Source organism: Salarias fasciatus, chromosome 20 (assembly GCF_902148845.1).
Source record: "Salarias fasciatus chromosome 20, fSalaFa1.1, whole genome shotgun sequence".
NCBI classification, from domain to species: Eukaryota; Metazoa; Chordata; class Actinopteri; order Blenniiformes; family Blenniidae; genus Salarias; species Salarias fasciatus.
Genome location: NC_043764.1, coordinates 6044350 through 6068893, shown reverse-complemented (window position 1 = coordinate 6068893; position 24544 = coordinate 6044350). Strand labels below are relative to the sequence as shown.

The following is a 24544-nucleotide window of genomic DNA, read 5'->3' as shown; positions in this document are numbered from 1 at the left end:
GCAGGCATCTCAAGTCGATGACTGTTCACAGTGGCGTGCAGTCAGGGCCTAAAGTGTTTTTCTTCTCCATAATTAAAAGGCCATGGTTGGGTGGGAGTAAAACATGTTTAATGTATTTGTGAGGTTTTGGCATGATTTTAACCCCACATGCAGGGTGCTGGAGTCAATCCCAGTTACTTCAGGGTGAGGACGGGGTACATCCTGGACAGTTTACCAATCTGTCACAGGGCTAAAAGACAATCATCCACACTCACATTCTCACCGGAGCAATTCAGGGTCGACAATTAACCTGACATACACGATTCTGGAGTGGAAGGAAGCTGGAGTACCTGAAGAGAACCCACAGGGAGAACATGCAAACTCCACACAGAAAGGCCCCAGCTGGTATTTGAATCCAGGACCTTCTTGCTGCACCATCTTGAGGAGAGAGGATCGGCTCACACTGGTCAAAGAGGGTAAGTGATTTTCCCCAAAATGATTTTATTGGGTTAATTATATCCAGAAGCTTGACAAAGTTTGTTCATTTACCCTTCATCTTCAGAGCAACAACACTGACTGGACTCACGCAACATAAGACAAGATCAGACTTTATTAAGCCCACATAGGGAAATTCTGAGCAGCTGGAAATATGACTGAGCAAAAAACATGAAAACAAGCTGAAGTGCATGCTGTAGAGATACACTGAAAAGTATCAGTTGTTCACCTAAAAGTTGTCTTCTTTTACATTCCCATGATACGCTCAAAAAAATTTGTACTAATTAATTTTCACCCAGTTGATCTAACTTTTCAAATAAAGCTCAAAATGCACAGATTTGGCTGACGGTGTTTAAAATGTATGGCACTTTTTAGTTTCACTGACATTAACTATTTAAAAGGAGATCTGCCTTGCCGTCATGAAATGGCTGATCGCTAAAAAGCTCTAAAAGTTTGATCGTCTCCTAGCTGTGCTCCTTGTCACCACAGTGCACCACTCGGCTCTCCAGCCGCGACCGCTCAGCGTCAAACACCAACAAGTGACTGTGCAGCGTCTCCTCGGGACCCGACCGGATCAGGGATGGATCGTTGTTCTGCAAACACACACGTTCACAACACATCAGCCGTCGCAGGTAATACACACACTCGGCTTTAAATCCACGAGCGGCCCGCTCACAGCCACCGCAGAGATGAAGGCGTCCATCAGGTGGTAGTCTGCTCCGCCGTGTCCCGTCATGCCGAAGTGCTTCGGAGCATCACTGGGTGCCGTGTGCTTTGTGGCCCTCTGGGTCAGGAAGTCAAACACGCGTATCTCGCGGCCATCACATGAAAGCTCCCCCTGAAGAGAAGCAGCTCACTGTTCATTTGGCCCCAGACAGAATCAATATGTCTTCCTCTGATACAGTAACTTCACTCTGTGTTCCTCTCTGGTCTTAAAGGCTGCTCAAAGAATAATCTACGCTTGTGAAGATTTGCTGTCACAAGAGAGAAATAACTCTTTACTTGAATAATTGAGAATCATCACTCTCTCGGCGAGATTTCTGTTCCCCTCTTGTATTTTCCGCTGTCTCCGTTCTTGAATACCTTACCTTGCTGCCATAGATGGTTGTTCTTCGATTGCAGATCTCTTCAGTGAAAGCCACCATGGTAAAAGCTGCTGTCAGACCACCTTCAAACTCCATATTCACAACCTGCGTATTAACAAAATCAAACCAAAGAGACAAGGTACAGAGCTTCTAATGGAACATAATGACTTGTCAGGTGTTCTGTAAGACTGTCACCGTTCAGAGTGTTTTCTGACCTGGTTGCTGCAGACATCATTGTCACACTCATAGACACAGCGGCCATAAGGTCCGGTCCTCAGCGCCTCGGTCACTGTCTCCAGGTCCGGGAGTGAGTTTGGACATATGACTGACACGGGCCAGCCGGTGTGACCCTGACACAGCGCACGAAAAATATGAACACAATTAAAGAAAACACCCTCACATGTTTTACAACACAGGCTTTTAGTTTTTTGTTAGAGGTCGTTTGGCTCTCAGGAATGTAAAAAACTGTTCACCTTTTTCACCCTGTCCAGGTAAATTCTGCATGCCGAGTAAGGACACTCCCTCTCTATGGAACAATCAAGGCAGCGATCGGCAGCACCTGTCGGCTGGTGAGGAATGAATAACAAGAGGACAGATTTCTTCCAACTATCAAACAGACACCATTAGAAATTGAATAACCCTGAAAAGCATTTCTTTTCATGTCAATCAATAGTAGTTTCTCCATGCGTGGGCTGTTGATTTCTGTCTAACAATGATTAATGGTCAGGCTCCACACCTTGTCTTGTTTTTGAAAGTGGCTGAGGGATCCGAACGATGACACTTTGACACATCTGGAAAGGACAAAATGTTCCATTAATGGTTTACCCTTAGAATAAAAACAGGAAAAAAAAACCATCCCCTTCAGATCCCACAGACTGGTGTCTGAGCTACCTTCGTGCTCCAGCCCAGTGGTGAATCAGGTCAATATCATGGCACGACTTGGCCAGAAGGGCGAACGAGCTCTCAGCTTCATTCCTCCAGTTTCCCCGAACGAACGAGTGCGCAAAGTGATAGTAACCGACCTGAAACCACACACAGCAGTGAAACTGTACAGATTCTATTAGTATATTGTGATGAAGAAGTGACACTTCCTGAACACGAGATTTACATTCACCAAGATCATTGAGTTTGTTGGAAAAATCAGTGTTTGAAAGCTTAGTTGTTTGTTTCGTTGAGGAAAACTAATGAATATCTCACTCAGTGATTAAAGCTGCTTCAACATCAAAACAAATGTATTTTACAATTCAAGTAAAGCAAAGCTGCCATTTCTCATGGCTGTTAATCTGACATCAAATATGTGCAATAAATTGTGGTCGATGTGCAATTTCATATATATGTAATACTGTTGTTCACAGATTAAGTAGAAGCTTTTAAATCACACTAATGAATCATTGTTATAAACTGTCACAATGGTGTATCTCTACAGCACTGTCTATTGCAGTGTCTGCTCCCACTGACAGCGGTGGTCATAGCAGTTTGCACAGTAGGTTTGGTTAGTTTTCATGACTGATGCCGCGAGTTAAACCAACGTCACCCAATGCATCAACAGAGGGAACATTGTAAATAAAGTCACTTCTGTATTTCTTGATATGATGGGTTAATGATCACAACATCAGAGTAACTGAAGAATAAGGCCCAACTGCTTTTGTCACCACAGAACACCAAAGAATCACATTTTAAAATCTGGAAAAAAAAAAAAAATAGAACATGCCACAGGGAGTTGTATGTATTATTATTTTAGAAATCTGTATTCTTACAGGCTCCAGGTGCTGAATATGCATCACGTCACCTATGGTTCCAGCATCTATAAGCTCCTGAAAAAGATAAAATGACAGCAGTCAATAACAGTTTATCACTATGGCGTAATACAATGCTAAATATAGGTTTACTAAAAATTAATAAAACCCAAACAAGCTAAAATCTCATTCTGGATTTTGTATATTTTATTCACTGCTGTGTCACAGTGTGGTAAAATTATTATTTTTTTAATCAAAATTTGAACACACTGAATCATCTTTGTTATCATGTAAAAGAAAAGTTGTTACAGGTTTGCAGAAGATATTCACAACACAAACATCACATTTTCATTACAGCTTTATACAAATTGAACAAATGAAAGTTCCTTATTAAAATCAGTGTCTGACACTGCAGAACCTGTTCTTCAGAAGACAGTCTGTTTTTCAAATTTAATAACAAAGACAGTTCACCTTTATCATGCGAATGAGTGGATCGTACCGGAGAACGTGGCCCACAGACAGTATCACTCCGCTCTGAGTGCACGCCTCCACGATCTCCCTGCAGTCTTCTGCAGTGGTCTAAAGTCACGGAGAGACAACATGCAAAAAGCTCTGAATGTTACTGAGCTGAAGAGAACGAATCATAAGTGGGTGGAGTGAAAAGCGGAGTCATCTACAAAACAGGAATATTTCAATTCTAAAAGGTAGGGAAGGGTAACGCTAATACTTTAGGAAACACTCACTGCCATTGGTTTCTCTAGAAGAACATGGTAGCCCTTCTTTGCAAAGGCCACAGCAGGTTCCTGAGAAACAAAAGCTAGTTTACCACAAGGAAATTTCCAATTTAATACTGAGATCTAAATATTCACGGAAATTCTCTTGTATGTTTACCTTATGAAGACGATCTGGAGTGCAAACGCACACAGCATCTGCAAACTTGTCTCTTTCAATGACCCTGTGCCAGTCTGGAGACACAGTCAAATAATTCAACAGCTGAGTGCAAAATACAACCAACTAAAACTCAGTGCAATTTGTTTTCCCTGCTAATGCTCACCCTCAAACACATTTTCATCTGCGATTTTGTGCTGCTTCTGGAGTTTGGTGCGAGCAAACTTCCTCGGATCAGCCACTGCAACAACCTGAAAGAGCAAAAGTGAGTAAACAAAATGAGTAAGAATGCTGGCTCTGCACAGAGGTCTGGTAGCTGGCACTCTTGTCTCAGGACTGATTCAGAGCTTACAGTCCTGCCTGTGTGGACTGTGGATGCTCTGCATGCTTGTGTGGGTTCACAATTAGTTGCATGTGAAAGTGAATGTCTGTCCATCTCTGAGTTTCCTCTGTAATCGACTGGCGACCTGTCTAATGAATACCCTGCCTTCACCCGATGTGAACCTCAGTTGTGTAAAGAAATAAAGAAGATGGATGACAAACAGAGTGAAGCACAGACACACAAAAAGAAAAACACATGAGTACAAGTCAATATATGTCTGGTCACCACCTTGGTTGACACAGCAACTTGAACTTTGAACTTGGACTTGAAACCAAATCAGTCAGACTCAAGGTCAACACTTGAAAAGGACAGTCTGCTGGGGGTTTGAATCTGGGTCTGGACTTTTTGTGTAGAGTTTAAAAATGTTCTGTTTGAACATGCTAAACAATGAACTGGTGGAGTCTGTCTTTGCTCATTATTTGCTTGGATTGGCTCCAGTATCCTGCAACCCAGAAATATAAAAATAGAATGCAATGTGGTTGTACTGGCTGTTACAGATTTTCCTACTTAAGGTGATTTCATTTACGAAAATCTTAATATTTTACTTTAAATCAAAAAGAAAGACACACAGCACTGTCCACTGGAGTGTTTCCTGATGGATTCCTCCTTCTTCTTACCTTCATGCGTTGAGGGTGAATGGAGGCAAACATGGAGTAGTTCTCTCCTCTGCAACCAGCTCCCACCACGATAACACTGACTGGAGAAGCCATTCTGTCAACATGAGAGCTGCAAAACACAAACACACACATACATATACACACCTGGGTTACAGGTCAGACCCGCACCGTGACGGTGGTGGACCAACAACTCAAATAAGAACTGATGTTAACAGATATAGTAAGCGCGTGAAGAAGTGTGATCTATTACAATATGTTAGAGATTACTTCTGGTAATCACGTGAGTTTATCTGTACCTGCTGTGTCCCATACGGCAGCCACAGCCTCTTCTGCGTTGGTCTAATCTCTCCAGCAAGCGTACACAAAACAAGAGTATTCCAAAACGCCTGACAGTTTACCCCTGTGTACTAGAAAAATGCCTGTTTCACTTCTCAGAGCGGAAAACGATGATTTACCTCCAGCTCGAAGCAGCAGACTGGAGTCAAGTGAGGATCCTCCTGCTGCGTTCACGGACATCCGGAATCTCCAACTTCAGGGAATCAGCTGTGGCAGTGTACGCAGTACATCCTCCTGCTACGCTCATGACATCCGGATTCTGCTCCTCCTCCTCTTCTTCTTCTTCTTCTGCTCCTCCTCCTCCTCCTCTTCTTCTTCAGTACTTTACATTTTGTTGGAATTAATTACTGCTCTGAAAACACTACTACATTGAGGAAAACAAACCCTAGTTTTAAAATACCGCATGAATGCATTTGAAGCTAAAGGTTTCTATCTGGAAAACGTTTCTTACAAATGTGATATCGTGCATAATTTCGGTATCGTAACAACAATGAGCAATTTCCCTGTTTATCGCTATTTTAAAGTTTTATGTTTTTGACGCCTCCCACTCTAGAATGAAACCATAGCGACGTGAGCTTTGAACGAACCAACCGGCTGTAAATGCATCTTCGGGTCATTTCGGCTATCTTCGTCACATCCCGGTGCAGCTCGTGTCACATGACGCGATTTAGGCTCGCTCGAGTCTGAGGCTGAGCTTTCCGCTGCATGATAGCCGAAAACAACTCAGCTCTCAACTAAGCTTTACGACTTAATTTTCTTCTGAGTGTTGAAATAGCTTTAACCAACGACGTACAGTATTGCAGAGGATCGACCGTGCAGCTGAACAGCACGGAGTCGCCTATTTTTTTTTACATATTTGGACATCTCTCTGTGCCTAGCTAGCTAAGGTTAGCGCGTTAGCTAACATCACCATGAACATAGACAACGTGAATCAGTCTGTAACGACGGGAGTTCCTTCCACGACATCCTCGACTCCAAGTAATTGTATCGCGAATGACAGCACGGCAACCAGCGTCAGCAGCATCTCTGCGGCCACGACTAATGGTGAGATTGTTTTCGTTTAGCTGACACTGATGTAGCGTTTTACTTAAGTGCAGCGTTCACGCCGCGTCAGAGGTCTGATAGGAAAAATCGAGCACACAAATAGATGTAAACAGTACTTTAATGACTGACAGTATTGTAAATAACTGAATCGTCGTTAAGATCTAATTATCAATATCCTTTTAAAATGAATAATTGTTAATAGGTAAAGCATTAATTTTAAGACGGTGTTACGTTCACGTTAAACGAGCGCCGAGCATCCCATTACATGTTTTCACATGATCGTGTAATGTTTTGTTCTTGTTGATTGCCTATTTGCATTTTGCTCTCTGTGTAGGCTGAGTGATATAAGTTGCATGAGTTGTGTGGATGAGCTTGATCGATTTTTGATTTCCTGAATGTAGCGTCACTGCTCAGTTTGATGTGAACCAGTTTTTGTTTGCATCTCCTCAGTGAAGTAGTAAAATGATGACTTAATTACTGTATTTTCTCTTTCAATAACTCGTGACACAGCTTCAGCCTCGGCGTCCGTGGTCACACCAGCGGACACATCTGTCTCCAACGGCGTCTACGTTCCTGGAGGGATCACGAACGGGGATGTGAAGCAAACCGTCTCCACCACGCCGCTGGCTGACTTCCTCATGCAGCTAGAAGAGTACACTCCCACTGTAGGCTGAGTTTTGTCCCTGGATGTTGTGATACATGTCATCAGTGGGAATGCATTCAGAATGGTTCGTTCAGCTAGTCAGGAGAATCCATGTATGAATTTTTGTGGATGTTTTATTTTCAGATTCCTGACGCAGTTACAGGCTACTACCTGAACCGGGCCGGCTTTGAGGCTTCTGACCCAAGAATGTGAGTAACTTTAATAGCTGCTGGTCTTTGTAAAATCCACAGATGATCCACATGATTAAATGACGCTGCACAAATCACAAAGCAGGTCTGATGCTAAAGGTTATAATTGACACACTATGCTGTCTGTGCTGCCAGCTAGTTATAATAATGGACTGGGAAGCCACTGTAAATGCGAATGCAGAGCATCTCTGTTGTTCAACTTTGATGATAAAGTCTGCAATACACTAATCTGGAAGAATATGTGATGAGCTGGAAGGTTGAGTTTATTCAATCTTAAAATAGTTAACCGATTGATCAACACGTGGTACTACTTTGGTTAATGCTGTAAGGAATTTCACTCTGGAGACAGTAAAGCATTTCGAATCTTTTCATCTACATGCTCCCTGGATATTTACCAAAGAGACATTTGAGCCAAGTATAGGTATGGACCTTTGTTACAGAAAATAATTTGTAAACTGAGGCCCTCTTTACATACAACATCCTCTTCGTGTAAACAACATACATTTTAGTTCTTTTAGTTTTTGTTGTGATCTTTTCCCACTGAAACCATTATCTGTCTAAACTGCAAAAACTCTTTTCAAAGGCATAGTGCTTTTTAATGCTCACTACGGTTGCAGTCAATACCTTTTCACAAGTCGACCAGTAGAAAGATGACAGAGGATTTCAGAGTGTGGCTCGTGCCACTCATTTAACAGCACTTCTCAAACACAGTGTGCATTTATTACCGTATACCAGACGCATTTCTGTGAGTCCTAAAAGGCATTTGATTCAGTATTGTGCTGTTCTCTGGAGTATCTGTTTCTTGATGGAAAAACTGCAGCACTTTAAACTTTCTTGTTCTCACATGTCCAGTGGCAGTGGTCTTTATCAAAATTTCTCTGTCTGCCAGAGTGATTTTTGTGAATGGAAACTGAGAGACAGTACTGTTGTCATGTAAACGGAGTTTAAGAGTCTTGTTGCTGCTCAGTAGTTGGCGGCCTGGGTGTGAAGGTAAATTGGAGTCAGCTGCAGCTGCCTTGCAGTGCGGCATCTTAAGAAAAGAATGGTGGTTATCTCATTCTGGATAAGTGCCAGATCACTTGAATTAAGACCACACTCGTGATGCATTTAATTTTTTTTTTCTTTTTTTTTTTTTTTTTGTAGACCATGTACTGTCATAGTGTTACGGAGCAGACCAAGTTTTATGTCACGTCGGGTTCAGCCTGTCTTATTGCTTCTTCTGCATGGATAAATAGACACTGTGTTAATGATTTTCTTCTTGTTCTTTCTTAGAATCCGTCTGATCTCCCTCGCCTCTCAAAAGTTTATCTCAGACATCGCAAATGATGCGTTGCAGTACTGCAAAATGAAGGGTACCGCCTCAGGGAGCTCAAGAAATAAAGCAAAGGTGAGTAATTGTCTCATTTCACTTCACACTTTAAAAACAAAAACAAAACTGCCTTCCTAATTTAATTATTTTGTACTTACAGGACAAGAAGTACACTCTGACTATGGAGGACCTGAGCCCTGCCCTCTCAGAATACGGCGTGAATGTCAAAAAACCTTATTACTTCACATAAAAGTGTCCTCTGTCAAAGATTTTGCTTTTTTTTGACTGCTTATGCTAGTAGTGATGTCTGTGTTGAACCATTAACAACTCTCTACACCTGCTAAATGTTTTTGACCCAGGTTTAGTACATCTTTGACAAATCCTTGCAGGCTGCTTGCAGATTGTCATTTGTTAAAAAGCAATCTTTGCAATTTGTTTTGTGAGTTTGATTTTTTTGGTTTATTGTGGAAATAAAACCTTTAACAAAAATCTAGTAAAGTCTTGAGCTTTCTCCACCTGCCACTTCAAAAACACCCAAATGTGTTCTTTTACATTCAGCCTCACCCTCTTTGTACGATTGTTGCTCCAGCCTTTTTGAGATTATTGTGGTTTTACAAAACTGTCACATTTTTTTGAGATTTGGACCCTTGCCACGTTACACAAACTAACACTCAGGATGCACCTATAGATGTCATCCCCCTTCACTTTGCCAATTCGTATCACAACTCTTCCTTATCCAGGTTGAGTTTGATTTCCCATTTGAAGAAATGTGCCGATGCTCTGAAGGATTTTGGTTTTGGAATAGTTTAATCTGGCTTGGGAGATGAAACCCCAGGCTTTGGGATTAGAAGTTCAATTGCTCTAGAAATTGAGCCACGGCTACCTCCCAATACAATTTCTCAGCACCACTTGTTAAGTGTACTCCTGAGTTATGTTTGGGAGACTTTTGGGCATGTGAATCTTTTTCAAACCTCTGTCCATCATCTATTAATCTTTATCAAATTTAGGTTTTTGATGGGCTCAAGTCAAGCACAGCTAACTTTGACAATCTCATGTAAGAGTCACTAGAAATTGCAAATTCTTGTTCACAGAAGAATTTGATGAAACAGCAAACCCTGCTTTAACCATCCACCTCAGAACCAACCCTGCTTAACTCGGGATCAATGTAGAATACACTCTGGACAGAGCCCCAATCCAAAAGCAAAACAAACATTCACATCTTTGGGAAATACAGACATCAGTTCGCCAAATGCCAATTTCAATGGCTGCTAGAGATCCATGCATGTGAAGAGAAAACTTATTCAGTCCCTCCCTGTGAAGTGAGCTCTAACCATTACAATCCTTGTGCAAGATCCATTTCAAGCAATAGCTTGGAGAGACAGTGGAGGGGGGGGGGGGGAAGGTGTTACTGTTTTGAATGTCACCCAATTTATCCATGCAGTAACATAAACTCTTAAAAAGCCATGGTTCACTACCTCAACACCAACAACATGTAGGTTTTTCTGATTACATATGAAGTCATAAATAATATATATGGAGTGTGCATGCAGACACCACTGTACAGTAGAGTGAATATGCAGTTATTGCACTGCTTCAACAACAGTCACATCCTAGTATGTGGCAGTACAACTTCTGTGAGATTAGACAAAACACACAAAGAGCAAAATGGATCATCGGATTTTATTAATGAGTAAAATCGTCGCAGTTCTAATTAGTACAAAAATATTTTGATCTTGCTTCACAGAACACCATGATACTAAATTTGTGTTAATTCACCACTAGATGGCGCCATGTTAACTACCCAGATGATTCATCGCGTCGCCTAAAATAACAATTTTGTCCCCCTCTGCTCGCCGTGCTTTGATCATTGGAGCCACCGTAGATGCTAACCGTGCTAAAGCTACTTGTTGAAAAGAATCACATGTATCCGGTCAAACTGTAAATATTTCTTCTTTTAACGGACGGGATCAGAATGTCTTTTCAATCCTCAAACCCCAACAACCCGATCGTCTTCTTTGACATTACCATCGGAGGACAGGTGAGAAGAAAGCCTCACTTTTATCTCCTGGCTAATGTTTAGTTGCTTTAGCGCGTTTTGGTTCAAGCGCTTTCTACTAAACTTCACTGTCATTCATTCTGAATAACTCACACAACACACAGCCCTCGTTTGTCTCTGATAACTTTTAAAGGTTGAGATTTGTTAATGCCAAGCGTAGAGACAATCTAGACTCATTGAATTTACATTAAAACACGAGTCTGCACTTCTGTCTTTGCTGAATGATGCATATGCTGTTCCGTTCTTCAACGCTGTACATGTACCGTCAGATCCGAGGCTGAAGTTAGCCTCCGATTTGGCATGTAGGGGGAAGTTAAGGGGAAAATATTTTTTCATGTGGAGCAGAGAGCATCCGTTCTAAAACCGCTTTTAACATTTTAATTGAGCCAAAAACGTTGCCAGACAACCAAATTTGAATATCTACAACATTTATTATATTTGTGAAAATGAAAAACCATATTCAACAGTAATCTACACAACTAGAACACACTGAACGAGGTCCAGAACAAAAACCACTGTACCTAGACTTCTCAAATCTGGACTAGCTTATTCCAAAGATGTTTAACTTTCATTAAATCGGTGTTTCTGATTTGTGAAACCTTTATTGGGTTTGTGAAAATGAATTAAAGAGCATAGCTGACTGTTTTTCTCAGCTGGACCGCTTTGGACCAGGGCCACATCATAAACCACTGGACCACTGAACGTGGTTTTACATTAATACGTGCTGTAGTACAGCGAATGGATTAATTGCCACTCCATATGAAATAATATTTTTCCCTTAACTCTATGTAGGTTTGATAGATTGTATGGTCTTTCATATGCCCGTAGTAACATGCAAACTGCACACAGAAACTGGCCCAGCAGGGGCTTCTAGAAAGAGCACTGTTGGCGCCTCAATGATTTTCATGTTTGACCACTAGGGGGAGCATGGTGATTAGAAATGCATACAGGTAAAGGGTGCTGAGCAGCAGGTGTGTGTGAGAGAAAGCAAAAAAAAAAAAAGTTTGACTGTGAAAGGAGAGTGTTTGTATGAGGATGGCTCCAGTTTATTTTAACAGACACTATTATTTGTAGTTAATTTAGTCACTGTTGATCCAGTGGAGAACAAAACCAAGACTGGTAAACTGGACCTTTGTGTATCTGTATAAAGGAAAGCTTTAATGTACCAGGTAAAAAATATGGGTCAACATCACCTTCATAACATTCTACGTATTGAACAATAGGTTATTGTCTCCTATGGACACTGACACATTGCTATGATTCATACATTTATGTAAATAACAGCAAATTAACTAGTGCTGTTGTGACTATAGTAAATTTGGGACACAGCTAAACTGTACATCTTTATTATTAAGATCAGACATGCGAGTAGATTTTTGCTCTTGTGAAAACTTTATCATCTCAAGTTACAACTCAGTTAATGGCAATCTGCAATTTTCCAAGATGTTAATGATAATAAAATGCTTTTAATTCTGTGGTGCAGATATGAAACAACGAAATACATACAAGAGATAGAAAGAGTGAATTTCAGAATGCATTTTATTAAGAATACATTTTTTTTTAAAGATATGCTCAACAAAAAGACAGACATCGCCTCACTGCTGCTCCTCACAGCTGTCAAGTGTTTTAAAAAAAAGTTCACATAATGAGTTGTGCTCCGCTGCACACTCGGCATGGCACAATGTTAACATTTCATGTAACGATCATACTGGCTGAATGAATTGCAGTCACCGATATTGTCACAGTAATCTTCAAACTATGCTTACAGCTTAGAAACTGTCAGTAAAACATACTGGAATCACGTTATAGAACTTTTTGTGCGAAAACTTTTTTTTTGTTGTTGTTGCAGTTTTCTAATAAGTGACTTTTATTTTAAAGAAAAAAAGAAAGGTCGAAATAACATGAATGTTATTTAAAGTTATGAATGTTTTTCAATAAAAAGGGTCCAAGTAGCTTTGTGGTGTAAGAGTTTAGAGAGCGAATGCCACACCTTTGCTCATTTGCCCTGTGGACACAGAGAGAGACCCGTTTATTTTTACAGCGTGGAATTTGCCCAAGGTGTGGAATTGAAGCATTTTATTGTGATCTTACACCTTACACGCACAGGAGGGGCTTTTCTTTTTCTGTGGATGTTAGTGGTAGCTGCTGTGGACGCGTGCCTCTGCTCAGGTGCCAGTAAGCGCGCCAGGTGCAGGTGTTTTCTGGCAGGTGGCTGTACGGCCCCGTCGTCTCGCTGTTCGCCCAGAACACCACACCGGTCATGGCGCTGTGGATGCACTCCAGCCACATGTTGTTCACAACTATGTATCCAGGAAGCGTCAGGTCGCAGAGCAGGCAGACCACAGACAAGGTGAGATACGGCATCCAAGTCACGCCGAAGGCCAGTGTCAGGCTGAACCACATGGGCGGGCGAGGCCGGTCGGGCCTCTGGGCGAAGTCCTTCTCGCACATTTGACCCTTCGTGGGCTTCAAAATGAACAAGTCGCTCGTCTTGTTTTCTTCAGCTTCCCTTTGTTCAGAAAGCCTGTCAGCCTCTGTCACCCACTGGAAGAGTCTTGAGCGAAACGGCAACATGGCCAGAAACGCTGCACTGTAGAGCAGCGTCAGAACAAAGGTGATTCCAGGCGTCTCCTGTAGCGTGCACAGGAGAAACATCCCCTGTGCGCTGTAGTGATACTCTATCAGCTCAGAGCTGGCGGAGCCGGCGGAGTGAACGCCACCCTGTATCCAGACCACCAGCATCAGGACGGCGTTCCTGAGCAGCTTGCACTTCGGCCTGCGTCTGCCGATGGCGGTGTCGTCCAGACAGTAGTCCAGAATGCCCAGGCACATCACGGGCAGGGGCAGGGCCCCGTACGTCGCCGAGGCGTGAGCCAGGAGGAAGCAGGGCGACACGGAGAGCCTCTCTGCCCCAAAGAACCACACGCTCGCCATGGCGAGCACCATCACCCAGTCCATGACGGTGATGGACAGGCCGCACAGGCCCAGGAAGGAGCGGGACCACGCTTTGTTGAACGAGTAGAGAAACAGCGTGTCCAGCCCCGCCTTGGCGATGATAAGAAGAAGAAACTTGGCGGTGTTGACTGTGTGAAGGTCGGGCACCGCCTCCCAGCGCTCCATGATGGCCAGCATATTGACACTGGAGCTGAAGGCAAACCTTGAAGTATTTATTTACTTTTTACAGAAACAGTTCTCAGTTTTCAGTGACGACGTGTTCTGTGTGAAGACACAAAAAAGAGGAATTAGTTCAGAAAAATGCCATTCAGTGAGAATTATCAACTTTTCTCCTCACTCCTTTCATTGCATCTCATTATTAAATAAGCAGAAGCCACCAGGAACACCTTATGCTACCATTTCACGAGATACACACCTCCTGTGTGTCTGCGTTTTGTTTCTCATGTTGTGAAACCGTACTGACAAGTCAAGGAGGTTTCATTTTATCCAGAAAACATAACTTACCTGAAAATTGTAGTGTTCTTAAGACTGGGCCATTCCATGCATGCTGATCAAAGTGCGCACACACACACAGAGAAAACACACACACTCAGATGCTGAAGCCGTCCCAGCGATGACGCCTGATGCTCCTCCACATCAGTGTGTCTGCTGTTGGGTGCCAGGGTGGGACTTTAAGCGGCGCTTCACGACTCCACCTTGGCATTGTCATTCAACAATAAGGTGATGATCACACCCTCTCTGGACTGAGAGGAACCTGTTTGTCCTCCTCTTACCTCTGTCTTTGTTTCCAGGATGATTTGGATGAAAGTTGCCCTGCATTCTAAATCATCTCCTTTCAATTGAGCTTGGAAGAAACAAAAGAAAATAGACTAAATCTGATGGCTCGCCCGATAAGACAGAAAAAAAAAAATCTGCCTCCAGATTTGAATATTTGAATATTTCCATGCTTTTTGTGATGTCGCTAGTCATTTTCCAAACGGTGTTCCTACTGTAGCTTCAGAGACCGTTTGAAGTGTGTGAGTGCTTGCCCTGTGTGTAAATATTAAAGCTTATCTGCGTCGTCAGGAGACATGCTTAGCTGTTTTATTGATGGTCTTGCTGTGGTCTGACTTACTAATCATTTACAAGTTAGTGATGCATTCAGAGCCTTCTGAGCCGCTGTCGGGCGTCTGACTTCAGTGGTGAAAACACGCTCTGCTTCCGCATTCAGTTTGGATGTTTTCTTCATTTGTTTTTTGCCAAGAAGCTGTGACCGCACTCTACTCTCCCGTCTGCTGCTTCTCATCCACATGCAGCAATAAACCGCTCTTTGGTCGCAAAAACTGCACTTTGTGCCAGTTTTGTGCCAAAATCCACACACTTAAAAAAACATAATGGGTGATGGCGAGCATTGGCACTGGATCAACGGCCCAGCAGCCCTCCTTTTGCTTTGATGGTTCACGCGACGAAAAATTGCTGACCCAGTACATAACTTTCTTATAACATAAACTTTGGTAACAGTGATCTGATCCTGATTGCTGACCTTTTCCTGGACAGAGCGTTATCTCTCAGATCTCATTTCCATATCGTTTCATTTCATGCTGGGATCAGAGGCAAAAAAACATGGAAGAATGCCCCAAAAACGCCAGTTTCTTATTAAAGATTTTCAGCAAATTTTCTTCCTCCTTCTTCCTCTTGTGTCACCACCAGATTCCCGTGGCAGCCTGAGTAAACGACACGCCGACAATGCGTCCATTCTAATACTTTACACATTAACAGACCTCCCACAAAAAAAAAAAAGAAAAGAAACTTACTGCTAAAAAGAAACCTACCGATGCCGGCGTAAAACCGAATGATATGGAAACGAGATCTGAGCAGTAACGGTGTTGGATCTGATTCGCCGTGGCAGTCCTGTGGAAATGTTTTGCATGTTTTCTCCCAGGAAACAGTCAGGCGTGACGATATCAGTATAACGGAGGGTTAGGAGAATGTTATAATCGCTGAACTGCTGTAGGCTGCATTGGTGCCTTTCTCTGTAAAAGTGAAATGACAGTGTTGGAAAAATGTGAGCTTGCTGGTTTTTCCAGCTGTTACTGTCGTCTTCTGAAGGTAAATGATGCTTTCTCGTGGTTCACCTGGTGTTTCGTGAGCGTTGGCGATGGCTTTGTGGGGCTTCGGGACCCGGACGCCTCGCTGCGACTGTAGGTGTCATTAAAGCTGCTCTCGACCAGAGAGAACGTTCGGCCTCCAGTTCGACACCTCGAGATCAAACACGCCGGGGTCATGCAGCAGGACGGTGATATAAAAAGCTGCATGGCGTTGGTCGTTCTGCTCAAAACCTTCCACTGTGGCTGCATTCAAACAACTCTACAGAGAAGACTGGGCCAGCATTTCTCCACAGACACGTGACAGATCTATTGCAATTTATTGTGAACACTCGAATGCAGTCGTTGCCGTCAGGGATGGAACAACCAGTTATTCCTGCTCAAGCACCGTATAGTCAAGAGATTACTGTTTGCATTTCTCATCAGATGACTCGAAGACTCTTCGTATGAGTCATAAGAGCTGCAGGAGGGACGACACCTCCAGCCGCTGTCTTGTCCTCAGCTTGATTTGGTGAAGCATCGTGGCCTCCGCTTCATTCAGGCCTTTGCCAGCCTGCGCCAGAAAAGGACGCATTAGTGTTGTTATGCAGCAAGATTCAGGCAGTTTAATTAACATTTTTCTTAAAGTCCAGTTTGCGTTCAGTGGTTCGTCGCATGGACTTTGCTATTTCAGCTCCTGCCTCTCATTCCGTCAGGATTGGTGGTTGAAATGCAAATCAGTATATTTTATCCTGGGATACATAGCGACAGCACAGAAGCGTCCTCCAGGATGTTGTTGTTGATTATTTACACAGAAATATCATATTGGCATCAGTATTTGAACCCCCACCACCATTTTCTCTGATTTATTTTTATCAGGGGTGTCAAACATAAGGTCTACGGGCATAAAACCGTCCAGAGAGGCTCCAGTCTGGCCCGCCAAACCACCAGGACAACTAGCCATTTCAAAGAAAATGTTGATTTTTTTTTTTTTTAAACAAATTTCTTCAGGATAGTTTACTCAACACATCAGTGATGCTTCCTCGTTGCTAATAAACTAGCATTAACCTGACACCATGCTGTCAGGGTCAGTTTATGAAAGCATGCACACTAAAGGAAGCACAATCCAACAGATACAGGAGGAGTTACCTGTATTTAGCGCCACAAAGTTTCTGCTAAAGAGGCTTCATGTTGAGATGGTAGTCATTTTTGGTCATAATTGTTTGGTTTTGTGAACATATAGACCTTTAAAACACGTATACTCCGCATCACAACAAAGATAACATTTAAAATTAAGGTTATTTTGACAGTAATTTACTGGTCGGGCCCACACAAGATGAAATTGGGCTGTCTGTGGTCTCTTAAGTTAAAATGTATTTGACACCCCTGTTCTGGCACGTGTCTTCGTGTGGTTTGTAAAAATCCTGTATCTCATCAGACTGATTGGACTGGATTTGGGCCTGACACTCTGTCAAACTCCTCATGTCTGACTCTGAATCTTGAAATAATAGATTTAAAATACAGCATGATGAAAGTGAGAAAGGCGACGCGGTCTACATGCTGTTGGAAGCCAGCCTCCATCTGGAGCTCAGGTGTGCTGGTGATGATGACCCCCCCTCCCTTCGTTTGCTGCTTTAAGTCATCTGCATGTTTTTCCTGCATGTATTGAATCTGACTATTTCCACTGCCGCCCCTCAGGAAGTGGGACGGATGAAGTTCGAGCTGTTTGCCGATGTTGTACCAAAGACGGCGGAGAATTTCCGGTGAGCGTCGCTGTTGCACGGAGGAATTCGTTTTACACTTTTTGAACGAGTCAGACTCGTTTCTGCGTGACCTGTAATGTCACCCACGTGTTATTTTTTTCTGTTACAGGCAGTTCTGCACCGGAGAGTTCAGGTAAGGCCTCATCCTTTCATCTGGGTGTGACGTGCCTTCATGTTACCGGAGTGAAGAATGGCATCTATTACAGTCTCGGTTATTTAAAGGTGCTGTAGGCAGGATTTTGCTAGTCGATGCTGATTTTTCTGTGTTTTCTTTGGATTAAATATTAGAGTATCCATTAGGCCTGGGCGATTATATGATCGTGATTGGTGATCGCGATTAATTTCCAGTCGATCACGGTGATCAGCTGTGAGCACATTTACTCGATCAGACATGGCAGAAATGTGCGTGACACAGTCGACTTTTTCCTGCTCAACTTCCGCCTGCAAGTTGTCTGAGAAGTAAACAGAGATGGAGCTGAACGTGGAGCAGCGAAGCAGATGAAGTCAGCCATGTATTGGCGTTATCCTCTGAAGATGAGGCTGCTGCTGACAGGACAGGCTGCTCCACCCGCACCGCTGCTAGCACACCGATCCGCAATGAATCTGGTCTTCTGAGTCCAGGAACTACTGGTGATACAGTTTAACTAACGATCGTTCAGTTCTTCTCTTTTACTGAAAATGATGGTGCATCGCATCATTGAACATATCACCACTTCTTGCCGCTAACGCTCTGTTTCTAACAACATGCAGAGAGCCTGAAGCGGCTGCAGCGCCGGTCTTCTTCTGTGGTGTCTGTGTAAAATAAGGTTGAACATGCAAACAGCACACCTAGTGGCATGAAGTGCAATTGCAGTCATGGCGTCGCCTGTGGCTGTGGTCTGAATGAGGATCTCCCTGGGGTTATTCCAAATGTTTCAGAAACCAGAATATTTATCTAAACACGAATATTGACTGCACGTAAACGTAGCCAGTGCTGTCTTTTCAGGCCACTGCACCATACGAGCAACATTGTAAGAGGAGAAAAATGATTAATTTTGTCTATTTTTTTATATTATTGTAGTTTTGCACCGTTACATTTTAAATCTGATCTGTCCAATCTAGATTATTTAAATTTTGTACATTTGATGCAAGCATTAATGATGGCAGCAGCATATTTAGCATCATAACTTGAAAATAATGTTTACATTCTAAAGCACCTTCATTATCCCCAGGTGGTTTCTTTAGTTTTTTAATCTTTTACAGCAACAAAAATCCTCAGGGCTGTAAACTGTCACACTTTAACTAACGATCGTTCAGTTCTTCTCTTTTACTGAAAAAACGGTGCATCGCAGGATTTTATTGTCTTGGTGCTAGATTTTTTTTTCCCATTTACTGCACTGTTAAGTGAGATTGTTCTTATATTTTTCTATGTTTATATTATTTAATTTGCATTGCTATTTGCTTGGTTTGTTAATAAAATGTTAAACTATTCTATAGATCTAGTTTTCAGTGCAGATGCTTTAAAACTGGTTTAAAAACAATATAGCATATCGTGATTTTAATCGAGATTGAATGATATGAAAAAAAAAATCGTGATCATTTTTTTTTGCCATATCGCCCAGCCCTAGTATCCATTGATAATCCTTTAGGAGTGTAGCATAATTGCACTACCGCGAGGGCGCAGCGTTTCCATCTGTCTCTGTTCTGAGCTGAAAAGGAATCTCGACAGCTCCAGGTATCTTTGACCAATCAGAAGAGCCCCTGAGGACCGTGATTGGTCGAGGGGCACTCGTCACATGTTCTTGTGGGAGGGGCTTAACTTGCGTAAGGGCGTGATGTCAGAGAAAACAGGACAGGATTGGCTGTGCTGGGTTTCAAATCGCCATCTTGCTTAGGTAACCCTAAGCAAGATGGCGGAGATGCCGAATCCTGCCTACAGCACCTTTAATTTTCGAGAATATCCACATTATTAAACCAAAACCAGATTGGCCACTCTGCTCTGTTTTTCAGTCTAGTTTTGTCATTGTGTTTAATTGTAATGACTTTATTCATTAATGAGATTTAAAAGCTTGAACAAAGTGCTTTGCAAACAAAATGCAACATTTGGAGGGACTTTCAAAAAAAAAAAAAAAAAAGAAAAATGACAAGCTAAAAATAAGGGCATGGTTAAAAGGAGATATACAGGATCTTCTAAGATTTATTTTTGTTTTTCATGATTCATAGTTTAATAAATTATCAGGTGTAACTTAAAAAGAAAACGTTTCAGTTCCCATGTCTTTTTTCGATCCCTGTAATAAATGACTGTTTCAATTAAGTTGTAGCAAATTTAAATGAAAAATGTTAGAATGCCCTCATTATTCATGCCAATACATCAAAGTCATCCTGATTCCCGTCATTGTCATGCTTTGAAATGTAGCAGCATTCCCAACATACACACCACCTGAACCCACAGACCTGAACGTAACCTGCAGTGAGATCGACTGGACCTGCAGCTTCCAGCTGAGCGGTGCTGTTCTCGTCCTCGAGCCATTTCTGCTTATCGCACGTTATCTACTTCATTTAGATATGTTTTGTTGTTATTGTAGCCTTAGGGTTCAGTAGCTGGACAGGTTTAACTGTAGAGGTGGGATTTTTGGCCGGGATGATACGACTGGATGTAGGAGGGAACAAAAAAACCCCAGTTGGTTCATCTTTTACTTTGATTAAATAAATCATTCACTGAATTGCAAGTAGACGGACTGGAAAGTCTGTTTTTGTTTGTTTCTGCGCCTGTTTCCTTCATTGCTGTCCACTGTACCTTAACCATCGGCGTTACATGGTAGGCTGTGTGTGAAACCAAAACAAGGATTTTAACGAGGAAAACGCCATGTAATGGTTACGTGGAGATGCGTGTCAGTAAATCTGATGCTGAGTTTCGATTTAGTGTGACTCGCAAAATCCTCAACAAGAGATATTCCAGAGGTGAGAAAACACAAAACGCTCCAGTTAACAGATTTAATTCATAATCAGTACATTCATACCGCCATTCCACAGAGAGGTCCAGAGGAGATGTTCTTCATAGTTCAGGTGAATAAATATCTGTTTTTCTTTCATCAGGAAGCCTTTTACACAGCGAAATCGAGCTCATTGTCGTGTTCTGGGGCCTCCAGTCTGAATATCAGGCCACTGATGAACAGCATCACATTGTTGCGTTTCACCATGAGCAGTGGTGGCCCCGTCCACCCCCCTGCGGTCAGCTCTGCTCTGGAAGTGGCTCCAATCACCACAAAGCAGAGACATAGGATGCAGTGTCTCAAGCTTCTGTTCTGTTAATGCCTCATAATGAAACACATCCACCTCAAAATAAGTGCAGGAAGCGGAGCGGAGATTAATTACAATGACATCTTGTTCTTTGTTCTGCAGGAAGGACGGCGTCCCCATCGGTTTCAAAGGCTGCACATTCCACAGGTGCTGCACTGAACGGCGACGGCTTTGAGAACATCGCGTTTCATTTGATTTGAGTAATGTGACCCATCAGGCTCAGACAGCCTCCGCCTATTTATTTGGCATTCAGTCCTATAAATGTCCTTAAATTCGTTGATGCCGCAAAGCTTCTCACTGCAACGACATTTAAAGATAAAATACACACGGCGGATGAATGCACCCAAAAAGTATTCAGTCCTTCAGTTGTTCACATTTTCTTATGTTGCAGGTTTATTCCACTAGTTGATTCAGTTCATTTTTACTGTGATTTTGTGATTTTACTGTTTTTATAAACTTGGAAACATTGATAGAAAAAAAAAAAAAACATTTTTCTACCTTGTCAATATGTGCAGATTTCTGAGGGAATGGAATAATGCTGTAACAAGTTGTGGAATAAGTAAAGTGTGTGTGTGTGTGTGTGTGTGTGTGTGTGTGTGTGTGTGTGTGTGTGTGTGTGTGTGTGTGTGTACTTGTACAGCTATATGTTGTGAGGACCTTTTGTGAGGACATTGGGTTTTTAACCTTACAAGTGAGGACAATTGTTGGAAAGTGAGGACATTTTTGCCGGTCCTCACTATTTGACACACCTTTTTTGGCCTTTTTGAGGGTTAAGACTTCATTTTTGGTTTCGAGTTACAATTAGGTTTAGGTCAGGTTTAGGGTATGGGTTAGGGTTAGGCATTCAGTTTTGATGGTTAGGGTTAGGGTAAGGGGCTAGGAAATGCATTATGTCAATGAATGTCCTCACAACATATAGCTGTACAAACATGTGTGTGTGTGTGTGTGTGTGTGTTTCTAACTGACAGTGTTTCTGTATTAGTATATGAAAAATGTGAAAACATTATGAAATCTTGACATGAAATGTTTGGATTCTCCACGTTTGATTTCAGGGTGATCAAAGACTTCATGATACAAGGAGGAGACTTTGTCAACGTGAGCACGTCCACACTTTCTTTCAGTTCTCACCTTAACAGGATTTAACCATGATTGTTTTCATAATGTCCCTCGGTCACTTATAATATCTGATAGCAGCTTGTTTTTTTTTTAATTTATGATTATTATTTGTGATTTAGCATAGTGTTTGTGACAAGTTACTCCAACCTAATCACGTGACAGATGCAGCAGATGTTGCTGTAATTTCAGCTACACGTTGGTGAACTGATCTACTGCCCCCTCTGGTGGTTATATGAGGAATTACAACACTTTTTTTTTTACTGTCATCTCCCCTGCATGTGTTGTGTGAAGGGCGATGGCACCGGCATCTGCAGCATCTACAGAGGACCGTTTGCAGATGAAAACTTCAAACTGAAGCATATCATACCCGGTCTGCTCTCCATGGTATGTAACATCAACTGTCGGGGCGCATTGTTTCTGAAATTGCAAGAAATCAGTTACTGCTGGTGGAAACAAAAGACCCGGGATGAATAATTTCATGACCTTTTGTTCTGATTTCATCCAGTAAATGGCATCATGTTAAAGCAGTATCACACTCCAGTATGTTAAAACACCGTCATAATGTTTAAAAACATCAGGAAAAGATCTCTCTGGGTGCTTTGGAGACAGATTACAATCATGGAGTTTCTATATGACTGATAAAAACAGGAATGAACTATAAGCAGTGATCAGTTGATGCTATTGAAACATCTAAATACTGTTTTTGCTCAGTGGAGTTTCATGTTCCATCACAGTAATATGGAGCATCCGTGTGACTGACAGGTGCTTTTCTCTGTGGTTTTTCCTCCGCAGGCCAACAGCGGTCCAGGAACTAATGGTTGTCAGTTTTTCATCACCTGCGTGAAATGTGACTGGTTAGATGGGAAACATGTTGTTTTTGGTGAGTTTGCTCATAAGTACTTTTACTTGTTTTTTCATGGCTGATTTGTTCATGTTTGTCATTGTTGTTCATGTCTCACACAGGAAAACTGGTTGACGGCCTGCTGGTCATGAGAAAGATCGAGGTAAATAAAATATTGATCTATGAAATTATTCATCTGATTAGAAACATTTAGATTGGAAAGTTATTTGTTTAGAGAGCCGTCTCTAATTTCAACAGAGCTTTAAAAAAAGCCTCAATATTTCAATAAGGTTTGCTGTTTCATGAACTTAGAGAACATATATATATATATATATATGTATGTATGTATATATATATATATATATATATGTGTTAGTATTATTATTATTACTCATAAGCAAAAGTTATGGAAAATGAAACCAAACTAGTTTAAATTTTTTCAGTTGATATGAAAGTGTTGGTGTTTGGATTAAATCGTGGCCAATAGAAAGTCTCCTGGGCTGCGCGGTGGAGCAGTGGTTAGCACTCTCCCCTCATGACGACAAGGTCTCTGGTCCCCCTCGAGGTCCGGTTTAACCTGGACTCCAGCGGTCGTGAGATCTCACTTCTGATATCAAGTTTTTCACTGTTTTATCAAAGTAGAAAATTATCAACCAATACTACAGGTGAAACACACCCACTCTGCTTTTTACAGACAGTTCCACTCTTTACTGATCATTTCATTTTTCCTTTTGGAACATTAGACTTCTGTGATTCCTTCCAGGTGGAGGTACTGTAATATATTGATGACTGGTTTAACGTGTGTCCTTCCTGCCTCCGACAGAACGTGCCTACAGGACCCAACAACAAGCCCAAGCTGCCCATCGTCATCGCTCAGTGTGGAGAGATGTGATCCAGCTCGCTCAGCACGCCGGACGAACATCACATAGTGCTCAGGTGCTGCTTGAAGAACCAGAATACCATTGGAAAGTCAGTTGTTTCAGTATTTCTACACTCATTTATTATGACAAATAAAACGCGGTTTTATTAGTGATAATAGAAGCATGAAGGTAAATAATTCTAAGAAGAAATGCTCAAATATTTTTAGATACAGGATTGTCATTTAATCTGAATATCAAAACAATGAACACTTGAAATAAGACTTTATTTCAAGTTATGAATCTTAAAATTTGTCAAAGTTTCACCGAAATGTAATTGTGGAGGAATTCCAATGTGGTTTTTTTTTCTAATTCCTCTGAGTAGTGTTTCAGTGATGCTTCCTCTGCAAACACTGACATGTTTTCCTGTCTGTATTTAGGTTTGTTTTCACGTCGAACAGTGAACAGTTTCATCCATTTGTTATATAACAGCTCTTAGAATAGCCTCTTCTTGAAACTTCAAAAAATTCTCGTGATCAGATTTTGGTTTTGATGAGACATTTTAATTTCATACATGGTTTTCTCGTTTTGTTTGTATTAACTTGTAATGCAGACAGATATTTTCAGATGCTTTGTTACTTCCAAACAATAAATGTTCTGGTGTTTTTTTTTGTAATACTTTGGCAGTCTGTTAGTATTTTTGAATTGAAATGAGTTCCCACTGCAGTATATCCTCATGGTTTGATGGGTGAAAGATGAGAAATAATTCTGAACTATGAGGATCTGCCCCCTGTGCAGGGGCAGATCCTCATAGTTCATTCACCATAGCTCAAATCATCCATCAAGTCTGAATGAGCAGAAGCACAGCAGCTCCTCATATAGTCTTATATT

General features: G+C 41.8%; 4 protein-coding genes across 5 annotated transcripts; 2 read left to right on the top strand and 2 right to left on the bottom strand.

Moving 5' to 3' along the window:
• Window positions 1-452: 452 nt before the first annotated feature.
• LOC115407931 (uncharacterized) lies at window positions 453-5796 on the bottom strand. Of its 2 annotated transcripts, none has more exons than XM_030118508.1 (14): window positions 5479-5600; window positions 5183-5291; window positions 4350-4434; window positions 4187-4260; window positions 4039-4098; window positions 3767-3874; window positions 3317-3373; window positions 2451-2581; window positions 2296-2350; window positions 2033-2125; window positions 1775-1909; window positions 1563-1664; window positions 1151-1312; window positions 453-1067 (listed from the first exon to the last, which is right to left on the bottom strand). In XM_030118508.1, the coding sequence occupies exons 1-14, from the start codon at window positions 5490-5492 to the stop codon at window positions 939-941; spliced, it is 1314 nt and encodes a 437-aa protein (XP_029974368.1). In that variant the 5' UTR covers window positions 5493-5600; the 3' UTR covers window positions 453-938. The 2 variants fall into 2 exon arrangements, with proteins under 2 accessions (XP_029974368.1, XP_029974369.1); XM_030118509.1 differs by lacking the exon at window positions 5479-5600 and adding an exon at window positions 5638-5796 and having other exon boundaries at window positions 454-1067.
• A 358-nt stretch (window positions 5797-6154) lies between these two features.
• Window positions 6155-9216, top strand: taf10 (TAF10 RNA polymerase II, TATA box binding protein (TBP)-associated factor). Its single transcript, XM_030118554.1, has 5 exons — window positions 6155-6562; window positions 7073-7227; window positions 7350-7414; window positions 8687-8801; window positions 8884-9216. Exons 1-5 carry the CDS (start codon window positions 6430-6432, stop codon window positions 8971-8973), a joined length of 558 nt encoding a protein of 185 aa, XP_029974414.1. The 5' UTR covers window positions 6155-6429; the 3' UTR covers window positions 8974-9216.
• Window positions 9217-10595: 1379 nt separating this feature from the next.
• Window positions 10596-24331, top strand: ppih (peptidylprolyl isomerase H (cyclophilin H)). The gene is made up of 9 exons (XM_030118555.1): window positions 10596-10761; window positions 17496-17560; window positions 17670-17693; window positions 20942-20986; window positions 21892-21934; window positions 22247-22339; window positions 22748-22835; window positions 22919-22959; window positions 23620-24331. Exons 1-9 carry the CDS (start codon window positions 10696-10698, stop codon window positions 23686-23688), a joined length of 534 nt encoding a protein of 177 aa, XP_029974415.1. The 5' UTR covers window positions 10596-10695; the 3' UTR covers window positions 23689-24331.
• Window positions 12501-14397, bottom strand: LOC115407945 (uncharacterized). The gene is made up of 3 exons (XM_030118522.1): window positions 14239-14397; window positions 12878-13995; window positions 12501-12784 (listed from the first exon to the last, which is right to left on the bottom strand). Exons 2-3 carry the CDS (start codon window positions 13909-13911, stop codon window positions 12688-12690), a joined length of 1131 nt encoding a protein of 376 aa, XP_029974382.1. The 5' UTR covers window positions 13912-13995; window positions 14239-14397; the 3' UTR covers window positions 12501-12687.
• Window positions 24332-24544: the final 213 nt, after the last annotated feature.